Below are 14357 nucleotides of genomic sequence, written 5' to 3'. Positions count from 1 at the left end.
TCCTTCCCCTAAGTATTGTCCTGCCATTGGAAATAAACAAGATTCCTCATTTGAAGATATATATAACGATACACTGTAACTTGTAAAGTTTAGACCTCATCACAATTTCAAGCATCAAACAAAGCCTGAGATGAGAAACTAAACAATACATTCGAACAACCACGGCCAAAACTAAAGTGAAATTTCCATTACATAAAATATATTTACAGACCCATCTGTACCCAACATGAAGACACTGCAACCCAACACAATCTAAGGGGGAAAAAACTGAAATTGCACTGCTTCACTATATTGATTTCAGCTCCCAACTGCATCCGTTGTATGCGCAAAATCCAAAACTTGAGTTTAGGGAAGCATTTATATGCCCTAGCTTCCCCTTTTCCCATCTTGTGCTTGAAGCAGAAACTATAATTAAAAAATTCTCATGTATTAGGCTTTTCCCATGTGGTCCTAAATCTAATTGAACAATGGAACAAAATAAATGATATGGAAGTGTGAAGCACAAAGAAGTGTAGTACTGAGGAAAAGAATGGAACACCAACCGGTGAGGAACTATTGAAAGTGGACTGCTCACCTTTGATAGGACTGGAGTGAAAAGGCCACTTCAGACTCGGTTGATATTGTTTACACATTTGTTAGAGAAATTGGCGTCAAAGGTGGTGAAGCAACTTCTTCCGGTTTGCTTGAACCCAGAGGAGACTCCAAATGCCTCGATACATGCAAAGACATAGTTCTTTGGCTACTCGAAGGTATGGAGAAGCTTCTAGGAATAATCAATGGTGGAATTGGAAGTGGAGATGCCAAATTTGTTGGCACTGAAGGTTTTTTACTCTGACTGTGAGGTTCTTGATTCCTTAAGACCAGTGGAGCAGAGTGGCCTACCAATCCAAAAGATTTTGTTGGCTTGACAACTGAACTACCTGGGGGTCTAGGAAGCTCATGGAGCTCACTTATCTTTGGTGAAGAAGCAAGGGGTGGTGAAGCACTTGGTGAAATTTTCGGAGATGAAGAAGGCTGAGGATTTGGTAAACGAGGAAACATTCCAGAAACTAGTTGAGGTGCTTCACTTGATACAATGGGACCACTAGCTTGTCTTCTATGCTGATGTAGTGCCAGTCCGTCTGCCAGAGGAGGAGGAGGAGGCGGCGGCAATTGCATAGATGTATTAGCACTATGGCTCTCTTTGACTACCGACTGAGCTTTTGAGAAATTAGCTCCTGTCAGATTATCATCACCAAAATACTTATCATGCTTTGCGTCCAATGGAGAGGAGTGTGATAAGTTGTGGTTGCGTCCACCTGACCTCACATCTGGGACCGTACTAGTCTTTGAATAAATTAGACCCTTTGAATCAGGTGTAGGCAACACGTACGTATGAGGCTTCCGTGTAGCTGACAGTTGCAATTGTCTAGCTCTCTCGGCAGGATCAAACTTTGGCTCTGCAGAAACTATTGGGGCTGAGTAGCTCCCACCTCTTCTTGGCTCCCTACTCGAAAACTTAAAATCACCTTGATCAAGACTTATCTGCAAAGAGAACGAATTATGAATGCACCAGTTAACTTATATACTTAAAAAATGTATATCTTCAAAGTATAGCTGCAATTCTCTCAATCAGAAGGCAATATAATCATACATCTGAATAATCCGCTCTTGGAGGTTGAGGAGACAAATGACCCATTTCATCAATCTGAAATAAGCCGCCCCATCATCAGGACAAGGTAAAGCAATATCGAATAACAAAAAATGTAAAATGTACTGTTGAAAACAAGTCTCGCAATCTGTAGTCAACAAACCACAGAGAGAGCTTATCATTGGCGAGACAGTTTCCTAATCACTTAAGAGCTCACCTCCATTGAACTCCTTGCTGCAGAAACTTCCATTCCCTGCTTACTTGATCTTAAGTCAAAACTCAGTTCTCCATCTTCAATAGAATCATAGCTATTCTCGCCATGATCTGCGCCATTATCCTCACCATCGTCTTCAAGTCCACTAAATTGGTATTCAATATGTTGCTCCTCAGTAACCAGCCTAACATGCGGCTCAACAGCCTCAAGTGACTTGAGGCCTTTCCGGAAGAAGTTCAGCTAAATACAAAACAGAAGAGGATCCGGAGTGTTAGTTTTGCCTCAAACAATAGAAGAACCCGAGATGATACCTTTTAAACTAATTGGATATAGAAAGAAAACCTGAGCAGCATGGTGGCGAGCTGCTTGTGTTAGAAGACTTCGGGCTTGCCCTTGCTTCAGGGACTTCAACCGAAAAACACAGAGTGTAGCATCCTCATCATATTGATCACGAGCGACTTGCAGTTGCTGCATAGTAAAGCTTTCACCTTTCCCACGTTTTGATCTCCCTTTTTCTTTTTGTTGTGCTAACATGTATTCATAAACCTCTCTGAAGATAATGTGCCAAACCATATTCAGAAAAACTCTAATTCAAATACGTAAAAAGGGTTGACAAAGAGAGAAATATACCTTTTCTCATCACATTGTCGCTTCATTTCCTGCATTATAGAACATGAAAGGGATATCTAGTTGTTTACAAGCCAATGAGCAGAAGGCAACAAACAATTGATAATTGCATAAAATCTTTCTAGTTGAATAGAATAATAGGACTTCCAGGAAGGCAACTATTCTAAGGTTCAAAAAGGTACTTAACGCATTATGCTAACTGCTTATTTGGGATGCATATCTCATCCATATGCTAATCAATTAGTGAAGGGCCTCAAATATCCCACCAAGTTAAATGGCGACTTAAGCAAGTGATACAAGGCTTTGGTGCAGCTGTTGTGGATCTAGCATGCACCAGGAATTTGATTAGTAACACATTTGGTGATTTGGGGAAACATCTAACATAAGCACATAGCGGCGGCCTATATAGCATGGATACGGCAAAAAAAGGGTATGCCCGTATCGTACCCGTGTCGGATACGGGTACCACCCGAATACGCTGCATATACGTATCCTTGACAAAAAAACGTATCTTGATTCTTGACCATGTAGTGCAAAGTTGACCCACCGGATACGCCTTGGGTACGGTTTTGGATACGTTTTTGGGTAAAATAGTCATTTTAACATTAAAATTATCATGTTTAGAAAGCATTAACTTGTACTTTGCTTGAACTTATTAAGAGTTTTAATTCATTGACTTAGTTTATTGTAATATTGATGGGATTTTATGTGTTCTAATTGCTATTTTTTTAATTAAATTCTGAATTTATCAGATATATATTTTTTATAAAACGTATCCAAACGTACCCGTGTAGCATTTTATTGAGAAAAATCGTGTCATGCCGTACCCGTACTAGTGCATCATAGGCGGCGGCTAGTCGGCTACAGGCCACCTAAGGGATTATTATAAAAGCATCAACGGATGAACTAAAAGAATACACATGAACCAACCTCAACTGTTCGAAGTTCATTGAGAAGAGACTCTGATGGGTTTGTGACTGTTGAAACTATATGAGAGCGCTGGAGTAAAGAAAGCAAACAGTTAAAACCAGGTTAAAGTGCACCTATGCAAAATTTGTTAAAAAAAATAAGAATAGCGAAAGCAATTAGAACTCACATAAGAATCAACAAGCTTTTGAAGCTCAAACTGCACTTTCCCCAACATTAGAAAAACTCTACCTGCAATATAGTACAAATGCAAATGTATGGTTTATCCTCAATATCCCTAAAACAATCAAATCCTCAAATTAAAAATTCAGAGGGGAAGTAGAATAACGTACCACCATGCTCATCATCATGTAATGCAGTTTTCTCCTGCAGACAAGAACCCATTTCCCGCAATGATTCAGAGAATTCTGAAAGTCAGATCAGGTCAAATGTGTGCAACTGTAGGGACTCCAAAATTATACATGCCATTACATTTTTTATCTCATACGAATTTGGAGTACTGACAGATTCACATTATTTGCAACCAATTCAGTCATTTCAGCAAGCAGCTTATGCTGTAAAAAATATTCAACCCTTTCAAACTAGGCACTGAGAACTCATGTGTCTCATGCTGAAATCTAATTGTGCTATAGTCTTTACATATCCGTATTAGCTGAAAAAAAAACTGTGAAAAGTGACATTCCTTGCAAGAGTAAGCATGAGTTTTCTGATTAGTAAACTTTAACAAGAAACTGAGCATGGTATTTTAAATCAGTTTTCATAGATACAAATGCCAGTTGATACATTTGAAATGGTTGACAAACTAGGGAATACAAAATTTCATTTACAAGAAAGATGCCATATGACAACAAATTTGGAACTAATGCAGAGATTACAGACGCAGATAGTTACCGTAGGCGCTGTTGGCAGTAGCAGCTGCTGCGGAAAGTAAGCTATCATAGCAATTTCTCATTTCTTGCATGTCCTGCAGAAATGTACCACATCAATACTGCAAAACCTAGCCAAGCCTAATGTCTAATGCCTAAAACACAACGACATAAACAGCTGAGTTTTCCAATGAAAACGTGAAACTCATACTATCCTCCCTATCCAAAATTCCTGTTATCATACGCCTAGAGGCGAACCAGTTCAATTCACTGTAAAAATAACCACCTATTATTTACTGAGGCCAAGATCCAATAGTGTTGATTACTGCTTACAGAGTCTCTAAGCACTCAAGCTACAATTCGGATTAACTACTTAAACATTTTTACAACTGATAAACAAACAAGTTCATAAGACAAGTAAGAATTAATGGGGAAAATAATTAAGAGTACCTGAGAAGCCTGAGCGAGCTCATCGACATGAGGCGAGGGTTGAAAGATCCTCTTCTCTTTAGAACCACTCTTGTAGAGTTCAAATCTCCGAAGCCTATCCAACGACGACTTCATTTCCTCAAAACCCTAAAGCCCAATCACCCAAACCGACGAATCCGATTAGGAAGACTAGAAATTCAAACAGGACTCCAAATCTAGGCCGCCGCGAGTTTCAATTCGATGCGCCGGACGACATTGACGACGAGAGAGAGGCGCCGAGCTCGGTGATCATTCAAAACGACTCGTTGCAGATCAACCAAGAAAGAAAGAGAGAGAGGGGAAAATGGAAAAAGGAGAAAACAAGAAGAAAATAGGAGCATTTTTACCAGGGAGAGTGAAAAAAAGCGCGCACAGAGAAGCCGACACGTATTATGGAGGGCAGTTTGGTAATCTGGCTGCTTCTGCGAGTAGCGTCAGGCACCGGGAGAAGGGGATAGTGTGCAGGGGAGGATCTGTTGGGATAGTGACGTGGCGCTGTATGAGTGGTTGTTGGGGGACGCAGTCAAAGTCAGATATTGATGACGAAGGTAGAGGCGGTTGTAGAACGAAAACTTTCTTAGTTTGACCGTGGCGGTGGGTGGGACAGATTCACAGATCCCAAATGGAGTCGAATTACCCGTTCTGCCCGCCACTTTGGTCCAAATCCCTTTCGTGTAGTACTAGCTCGTCTCACTTGTACATATGAACTATTAAAAGATGGTTCAACCTCCTCTTTCTTTGGTCAAACTCAGATGATCCACACTTGCTATAATTCCGAATTGTTGATCACCTATTCACCTATATCTTTTAGTAAAATCACATATTATAAGATTATATTGTCGAGCCCAACACCATTTAGTCTCTCTTTTACAAATTGCGTGTTGTAAATTCAACTTACAATACATCGATTGTCATATATAAGTTATTTGTATGATAATACGAAAAGAAATATAAAAAAATAACATTGTCATTATGTAATTATAGGAGGAATCAGGATCCTCCTAATCTAGCCTTAAATTGAGCTATATAAGCTTTCTGTACGACGATTTTTACGGGCTTGGATTTAGTTCCTTTTTTTTTCTTCTAATTTTCTCTAGTTCTCTTAGATCATGTTCTTCTATCATGTCTTATTTTAGATTTCGCACAAGGCTGGCGCTCAACATATAACAATGCATTGCATTTATATATAGGATTGTCATCGTGGTACCAAAAAACTTTATTCAATCCGAGAAAGAAGAAACTTCAAATAAGTGATCTTGGTGTACCTTTCCTATGTGCGTCAAATTTTCTAGATGTGATCTAGAATTCGGGAGCTTATTCAAAGCACCAAGGTGCACTTGTACCAGCTTAAATGAACGGTAAGATTTTATTATCTATATATTTTTATTTGTTATTTTAAAAATATTTTATAAATATTAATGGTTGAAATTACATAATAAATGCTGGTCCACTTAAATTCTACTTGAATACATAATACTATTAATGAATGTTCTTCTAAAAAAGAATACTATTAGTGGATGTGAAATTTAATTGAATAATAGGTGGGAAATTAGAGAAAATTAGAGCAGCCGAAGTGGAAAACAAGGACATGCATAATTGTTGCTTGAAGGGAACTGTTAGTCAAGTCAAGGTTCAAACAATACATAAAGGCGTACTTTTATTATAGTATAATGAGGTTAGCAGGCTGATTAATACAAGAAAGCTGAGAACATAAAGCCTTAACGTAACCATAGAGGCATAGACGACGCAATAACACTCCACAACGGAATATATGTGTTAATCGAATTGCTTAGGAAATAATCCTAATTAAACAAGAGTCATCGAGGACGTACATATATGACGACCAGAAATTAGAGACGACAAGGATGGAGTAGCAGCAGCCATTTCCCAATCAAACAGCTAGCCACCTTCCACCTTTCTCAATCAGACATATATAATTATATATGTATAAATCTTAGGTGAAACGCAGTGTTTAATTAGTACTTGATCGAGCAGGGGGGTTATATACTAACCATGGATATCAGTACGTAAACTAGTTAGCTAGTGAGACGAGCTGCATGTACGTACGGTAATTAAAGTGGGAGATCGATCGATCAAAGGCTTATTTTATCGGGAAAGCCTGGACTTTTAATAAGAGGCTAGGCAATCCTCAAGAAGAGAAGCATAACCGGTTCAAAGAGGGACAGGCAAGTCGGCAACTACGTACAACCGCTTACACAGAAATGGGAAGAAAACACCTATTTAATCCAATACAAAAGCAAGGACAGGGCAGAGGGGAACTGAATGACAGAATGTGCAAAAAGGAAACCAATTAGCTAGAACGTCGTACTCACCGCTGAGATTAGCTGGTTCTTGCGACATGCACGAGGGTCTGCATGCAGGCATTTCTTGCCACTTAATTAGAATGCATCTCGATCGATCATTCGGCTTTTGCAACTGATGATTTAGTAAAATAACTGGGTCTGTGCCAAGTGGAGACTTGAAAGTAGGATCTTAATGATCTTCCTTGCGTGGTGCTCCGCCCCCATTTGTTCCCCAACACATTTCTTATTTTTAGTCCCGTTGATGAAAACGCTGACGGTCTTCCTTTGCCGTCATCTTTCGCCTCCGTTTCACCATTTAATCCTGACTGTGGCACCAGCTGCTAGTTTATCAAGTATAAGTGATTAATTAGGGCATGCAACTAATTACATTCTACAATAATTACTGTAAATGTGTTATGTGTACTTGTATATAAGTCAATCAATTACCTTGTCTTGTGCATTCGGAGATGACACTGTTGATTTGCTTACCTTCCTACTTGTTCGATGACTATCCATATCATCATCTGCAGATTAAAATGTATGATCACCTTAAGTAATTCATTCCAATTATAAACCGTGAGAATAATTTTCTCATGACAACGTACTATAAATATAAAGGGACGTCGATCCTTAATGCAATTCCGCGATATACATGCATTTTTCATTTGATCAATTATGTTCATAAGCTGGCTCTCTATTTCGTAGACTCACCATCGCTGTCCGGGCTGCTGTCAACCCCAAATCGAATTTCAGGGTCGGTGCAATATTCCCTAAAACTTGGGGAACGAGGATATCTAAAGATGCTATCATCCGCCTCTTCATGACCATGTTTGTTGTTGTCCTCGTCTGCATCCTCCTTACTGTCGGGTTGGTTTACTTTGATCCTCTCAATCTCTTCTCTTTCTAATACTGCTGCCGGTGCCGGTTCCGGTGAAGGTGGCGTTGATTCTTCTTGCTCCTGCACCCCATCTGCGGAATTCACCCCTTCCGGCTGTGGCTGAGGCATACTTTGAGAAGAGGAACTAAGGTTATCACTCTCAGGACTATTCCGTCCAAACCTGGAAATGCCACAACCCATTCTGGCAGTGATAACCTGCGGGGTGTTCCAACTTGTAGTTTCTAAAGATGGAGGAGGTGAGACATAAACAAACAGAACAGATCAGACCAGATCAGATCAATCGATCAAAATGATGATAGATGGAGCAGGCCTACGTAGTACTGGAATCTGGGACAGCGATCATTAGTCCGATCGACTGCCCAGAACCAGAAGCAATGACACTGGCAGATCGATTAGGGTCTTAATCACGATCCTAACTGAAATTGTAAATTTTCGAACAAGATAAGCAGAAAGAAAGCTATAGCTAACCTAGGAAGAAAAATGAAATGAAGGAACCAACGAGGTTTTCGGTTGATATAATTAGCATTGCGTATTGGCAACCCAAATTTGAGCTAACTACAGCCGCACGCGTTGCTAATAATAACCCTCCTGTTTTGGTACCCTAATTATTGTCTTAAATAGTGTTTTAGATTCGATCCGCTACTGAAATCTAGTTGTGTTGACTGGTTAATTCAAGTATGTGAGCTCTCAAGCATGTGAAGTGCAGATGTTGCTGACCTGTCATGAGCTGGATTTTCTCTAAGTTTCTATTTGCTGATTTGTCTTTAATTCTGTGTTGTAATATTTAGCAAGTCTCTCTTGCTATAAATACTGCTCTGTGTGTGTGTGTTTGGTAACATTGAATTCTTTTCTGCATTTGCTAAAGTGAAAGGTTTCAGGTTCTCTCTTATTTTCTACTTTTGCTTCCGCCATAGCCATAGCTTAATTCTTCAGTGATAACTATGAGTGCCATGTTAGCATGGTATCAGAGCTTCGGCTCTTGATCCTGATGCTTTAAATTGTTCCTATGGTTGTTCGCTTCCGCATCTTTGCTATGTTAAGCTCAGTGTGGTGGTCTCATAAACCCTAAATGTTCATATTTGTGATTCTTAAGCTGATATTACTTTCGAAGCTATGGATTTGCTTATAGAATTGTGCGATATGATTAGTTACTCTGATTTCTAAAACGATTGATCTAGATCTGAATTCTGTGTAGTTTTATGCAAAGATATACTTATACGTTGAGAATAGAAGGTGTTTGAGCAAGTCTATACTGTATTTGAGTAAAGTATTAGCTTGATTGTGGTGGATCTTCAATTTGTGACTACTTCCTGGATCTTGCTTAGTATTAATTTTTTGTTGATTTTGTGTTGACTGCGAAGAAGGTTGAGTAGATAAAGTGAGGTAGTCTAGATTGCTTTGTTGCCTATTTCTTGATTGAAAGGAAGAAATGATGGTTATGAGATTCTTAAGGTCTTGCATCCAGATATAGTGAGATATAGTGCTCAGTATTTCAGTGCGTGATTAGTGCAGTTCTCAGGTGATTAGAAAGTGCAGTGTTGTTGTTCATGTGCTCAGTCTTTCAGTGCGTGATTAGTGCAGTGCTATGTGATTAGAAAGTGCAGTGTCGTTGTTCAAGTGCTCAGTGTTTTAGTGCGTGATTAGTGCAGTGCTCAGTGATTAGAAAGTGCAGTGTTATTGTTCATGTGCTCAGTGCTCAGTACTTTCTTAAGTGCTTGATTGTTAAAGTATTAGTTAATCAGTGTGTTTAGTACTCAGAATTCAATGCAATCATGGCTCCTGTTGAACAGAATGTGCCTCAGAATAATGATGCTAGCTATTCAAAGTTTTTTACACAGTCTGAGATTACTTCTTTGTTGAGTTTTATCACCGTAAGACTTGCTGCATCCAACTTTATCAAGTGGAGTTTCCAATTTCAGTCTGTGCTTGAAGGAAATGACATGTTTGGCTTCTTTGATGTCATTGATGTGTGGTCTCCTAAGTTTGTTCTTTCTGATGATGGTTGTATCACTAATGAGATCTCTTAGGCTTATAAACAGTGGAAGATTCTTGACAAAGCCCTACTGAGTCTTCTTATGGCCACTCTTAGTGATGACACTATGGATATCATTGTTGGATGTAAGTCTGCAAGGGAGGCATGGATTAATTTGCAAGAAAGGTTCTCCTCTGTGTCTCGTGCAACCATCATACAGCTGAAGACAGACTTACAGACCATTAAGAAGGGAGCTGATTCCATAATTAAGTACCTTCAGCACATCAAAACTGTGATTAGAGCTAGAGATACTCCTATTTCTCTCAAGGACTTTCATGCTCAACTTATTGCTACAGAAAGAGATAATGATGCTCAGTTCTCTGTTCAAAGGGGCACTTTGTCTGCAATGGCAACCAAAGGCAATGACAACTACAAGAACAACTTTTCTAATGACAAGGGAAATGACACTTGGTTTGAGAGTGACAAGCAGGAGGGTGTATGGAATGGTAAGAGGCAGAAATTTAATAATCAAAATCGAAGTGGTGGTAATGATAAGTGTCAGATTTGTGATAAGAGAGGTCATGTTGTTAGTGAGTGCTATTCTGATTTTGTGTGCAGTTATCGTGACAGAAAGTGTCACATTGCCAGTGTTGGTTTCAATAATTTTGAGTCCAACAAATCTATTACTATTGGTAATGGGGATGGTTTGAGTATTAAGAATATTGGCTCCACTCATCTTGCCTCTGATAATCATGTTTTTTATTTGAAAAATGTGCTTCATGTCTTGTCTTGTTCTCAGCCTGTCAGTGCTTCTCCTCTTCCGGCTGCTAGGGGAGATAACAGTGGCAGTGGGATTGATGCTGAAAATTGTGGTGGTGGAATGAGTACTAATGTTGTTAATGAAGAAGGTAGTAATGGTGATAATGTTGTTATCAACAGTGCAGTAGTGATTGAAAATGCAGAAAATGATGGAAATGCTGAAAATGTTGTTGTCAACAGTGCAGTAGTGACTCAAAGTGTAGGAAATGCTGAAAATATAGAAAATGCAGAAAATGTTGAAAATGCAGAAAATAAAGGGAATTTTGCTGATATGAATGAGTTGCCTCAGGAATTAATGTTTGTTGAACCAAAATTCTTTAAAAAGGTTGTTGGAATACTTGAGTGGGATACTACTATGAATGAGGAAATAAAAACCTTACAGAAAGAAGGAACTTGGGTTCTTGTTCTTTGTCCTGAAGGCAAGAACATTGTGGGCAGTAAATGGATCTATAAAATCAAGAAAAATTATGATGGCTCAGTTTCTAGATTCAAAGCAAGACTTGTGGATCAAGGTTATAGTCAAGAGAAGGGCCTTGATTATGAAGAGAGTTTCAGTCATGTTGTGAGACATAGCACTGTTAGAATTATTCTTGCTCTTGCAGCCATTAACAGATGGGAACTGAGACAATTGGATGTGTTCTTGCTCTCTTTGGAATTGGTCTGGATTCATTGTCTATTTGGGATGTTGTCCTATGTCTTGGCAGTCCAAGAAGCAAGGTTCTGTTTTCAAGAAGATCAGCAGACTGCAACAATCTCAGTTTGGTTACCCATACTGGGATTGAGGGGAGGTGTTGACTGGTTAATTCAAGTATGTGAGCTCTCAAGCATGTGAAGTGCAGATGTTGCTGACCTGTCATGAGCTGGATTTTCTCTAAGTTTCTATTTGCTGATTTGTCTTTAATTCTGTGTTGTAATATTTAGCAAGTCTCTCTTGCTATAAATACTGCTCTGTGTGTGTGTGTTTGGTAACATTGAATTCTTTTCTGCATTTGCTAAAGTGAAAGGTTTCAGGTTCTCTCTTTCTTTCTACTTTTGCTTCCGCCATAGCCATAGCTTAATTCTTCAGTGATAACTATGAGTGCCATGTTAGCAAGTTGGTGATCATATATGTCGGCAGTATAGATTGTTATTGAAGATCATTCACTTTAATTTCCATCAACTTTTTTGAAATGAACTTCAAAAACAATTCTGTTAGAAACCCGTTTCGGGGTACAAAGCCCGTCACTGTCTCTAGATCAAGCTACGATCACCATTCCAGCCATTCTCCCACTCATCAATCTTTTCGGGCCTCTGATCTTAAACTAACTTAACAACTGGTAGACCTTTTTATGGGGCGGGGAAGCAACAAAGGTGGCAAATGTTCGAGCTAGTAGTACAGGCTCGCGTATATATATACTATGAAATTATTTGTGGGAAACTGATGATAGAAGGGTAAAGGTTTTGTAATCTAAGGCCTAAATGAAGTCTGCGATCGAGACCTGAGAGGATGCTAGTCAAAATAAAGATAAGATCTCAAAGCTCAATACTTGAGAGGATGCTAATACTAAACTCCTAATGCAGCAGGACTTGCATGTTAGAATAGGCCAACATTCAAAGTTCAAGTAATCTTGCTTTTGATACTGAGAAAATTCTAATATGCATTGATGCATGATATATATTTCAAATTCAAAGGTCGATATTGTTATGTGAGTGAGGTCAGAAAAATAATATTCGTTGTCAACCGTCAGTTCATATTTTGGTGGTACTCTTCTGCTCGCTTTATAGTAGTAAAGATAAGATCTTAAAGTTCTTAATTTACTCCATATTAAAAGTTTAACACACTAATTGATTTCCTTTAAAGAATTTGAATGAAAGCCCAACGCAACATCGATCTTGATAGTAAATTACATGCTGGGGGCATTGGTAGGTGGGAGGGATGATCAAGGTAGTAGTTGCGGTTATAGTCGGCAATGATGGAAGCCGGAAGTGGGAGGCCATGGACCTTTCTCTTCAAGTAGTGAACCACAAGCTCTTCATCCGTCGGATCAAACCGGTACCCAACTGGCAGCATCTTCACTTCTTCGTTCACTACAAACTTGACTACTACTCAGCGAGCTAGCTAGCTTCACCGAAGGGCATAAGCTTCACAGAAGATAGGAGAAGGAACAGATTAAATGAACCCATTTAGGTTGCTCAGTATCACAATATAAAGAGCTGAGCTAGCTAGGTACGTGGGAAGAACAAAGCATATATATATAGAAGCAATTCAGTTCCTCTGATCCTATTCTTTTTCTGAATGAGAAATTGGAACTCACTCTTGCCTTTGGAAATGCAAATGCAAATAGCATTTGCTTTAATTTTACTTAGTTTGATGGACTTTGCATATTTTGGCGACCGTGCATGTAGAACCGCTAATACTAAACTACTAATGCAGCAGGACTTGCATGTTAAAATAGGCCAAAATTTAAAGTTCAAGTAATTTTGCTTTTGGTACTCGATCTGAGAAAATTCGAATATACATTGATGCATGATATATATCCCAAATTCAAATGTCAATATTGTTTTATGAGTGATGTCAGAAAAATAATATTAGTTGTCAACCATTAGATGTATGATGTATATCATGCATCAGATGTATAGTAGATTAACTTCTCGATCTAGTATGTGATGCACTTATGCACGCTATACGGACTAGAGGGCTCTTTTCTGATAAAGTGATTTAGAGTTCACATCTAAAATCAATTGGCAATGGATTGAGTGACCTAAACTCCGATAAACTCACATGATATGTCTCATTTTTCAATGTGAGATGTATACTCTCAACACGCCCCCGCACGTGTGGACGAATTTTCAAACCATACATGTGGATAACATTTTAGGTGACGTGGAGCCCGTGTGGCCATTTGGGCTTTTACATGTAGATGTGGATATTCCGCTCTGATACTATGATAAAGTAATCTGAGTTTCACATCTAAAACTAGTTGACAATGGATGAAGTGACACAAATTCTTATAAACTCACATGCTATGTCATATTTTCTCATGTGGGATGTATACTCTCAACACTTTCAATGTGTATGCTTCATTTGGTGATTCTTTCAAATCAATATTCAAATTCCAATTACAGTAGCATGGGGTTGAGATTGATACAGATCGAGTTCAGAATACAGACTCTCTGTCTCTCTGGTTCGAGTTGAAACTTGATTGCAATTAAGATTAGGATAATAGGATTACAAATTTACAATAAACAACGACATTGATGAACACCATACCATACATCAATTTCGTCCATTATTTCAGAATTCAATTTGGTCGTTGAAAGAAACAGCACGAAATATATAAAAATACGTTCTTCCATAAATCACAGTCTGGTCTCTGTCTTGATCATGAAGTTGGCATTATACGTGCTTTGAGATTCGCAACCATATATTGTGGATGCCCATAATTTTGTGCTTGCAAATTATCACTTGACAAAAGACTAAACTAAATTATCATCGATTCATTAAACTGGTTCTTCTAATATCTGAAAAACATGCATGCATGAATCAATTAGGAAATTTCTACCATACAACTGCGCATACTATACTATGCAGCTCCCCTGCTTCCCGGGGTAATTTCTTCAAATGTCAGTGACTCAATATGTCACGCCGCACCT

General features: G+C 38.8%; 2 protein-coding genes across 4 annotated transcripts; both read right to left on the bottom strand.

Moving 5' to 3' along the window:
• Nucleotides 1-150: 150 nt before the first annotated feature.
• LOC126798456 (uncharacterized protein At2g33490-like) lies at nt 151-5025 on the bottom strand. Of its 2 annotated transcripts, none has more exons than XM_050525431.1 (11): nt 4715-5025; nt 4290-4362; nt 3731-3805; nt 3568-3629; nt 3402-3470; nt 2475-2503; nt 2187-2394; nt 1848-2084; nt 1634-1687; nt 575-1524; nt 151-405 (listed from the first exon to the last, which is right to left on the bottom strand). In XM_050525431.1, exons 1-10 carry the CDS (start codon nt 4826-4828, stop codon nt 625-627), a joined length of 1821 nt encoding a protein of 606 aa, XP_050381388.1. In that variant the 5' UTR covers nt 4829-5025; the 3' UTR covers nt 151-405; nt 575-624. The 2 variants fall into 2 exon arrangements, with proteins under 2 accessions (XP_050381388.1, XP_050381389.1); XM_050525432.1 differs by having other exon boundaries at nt 3731-3764.
• Nucleotides 5026-6821: 1796 nt separating this feature from the next.
• Nucleotides 6822-8455, bottom strand: LOC126799840 (uncharacterized). 2 transcript variants are annotated; one of them, XM_050527102.1, is made up of 3 exons: nt 7747-8455; nt 7483-7559; nt 6822-7376 (listed from the first exon to the last, which is right to left on the bottom strand). In XM_050527102.1, exons 1-3 carry the CDS (start codon nt 8111-8113, stop codon nt 7152-7154), a joined length of 669 nt encoding a protein of 222 aa, XP_050383059.1. In that variant the 5' UTR covers nt 8114-8455; the 3' UTR covers nt 6822-7151. The 2 variants fall into 2 exon arrangements, with proteins under 2 accessions (XP_050383059.1, XP_050383060.1); XM_050527103.1 differs by having other exon boundaries at nt 6822-7373; nt 7747-8450.
• Between the last annotated feature and the right edge of the window lie 5902 nt (nt 8456-14357).

The sequence above is a fragment of the Argentina anserina genome, chromosome 6, assembly GCF_933775445.1.
Source record: "Argentina anserina chromosome 6, drPotAnse1.1, whole genome shotgun sequence".
NCBI classification, from domain to species: Eukaryota; Viridiplantae; Streptophyta; class Magnoliopsida; order Rosales; family Rosaceae; genus Argentina; species Argentina anserina.
The sequence above is the reverse complement of the archived record's forward strand: the minus strand, read 5'-3'. Positions and strand labels throughout refer to the sequence as shown.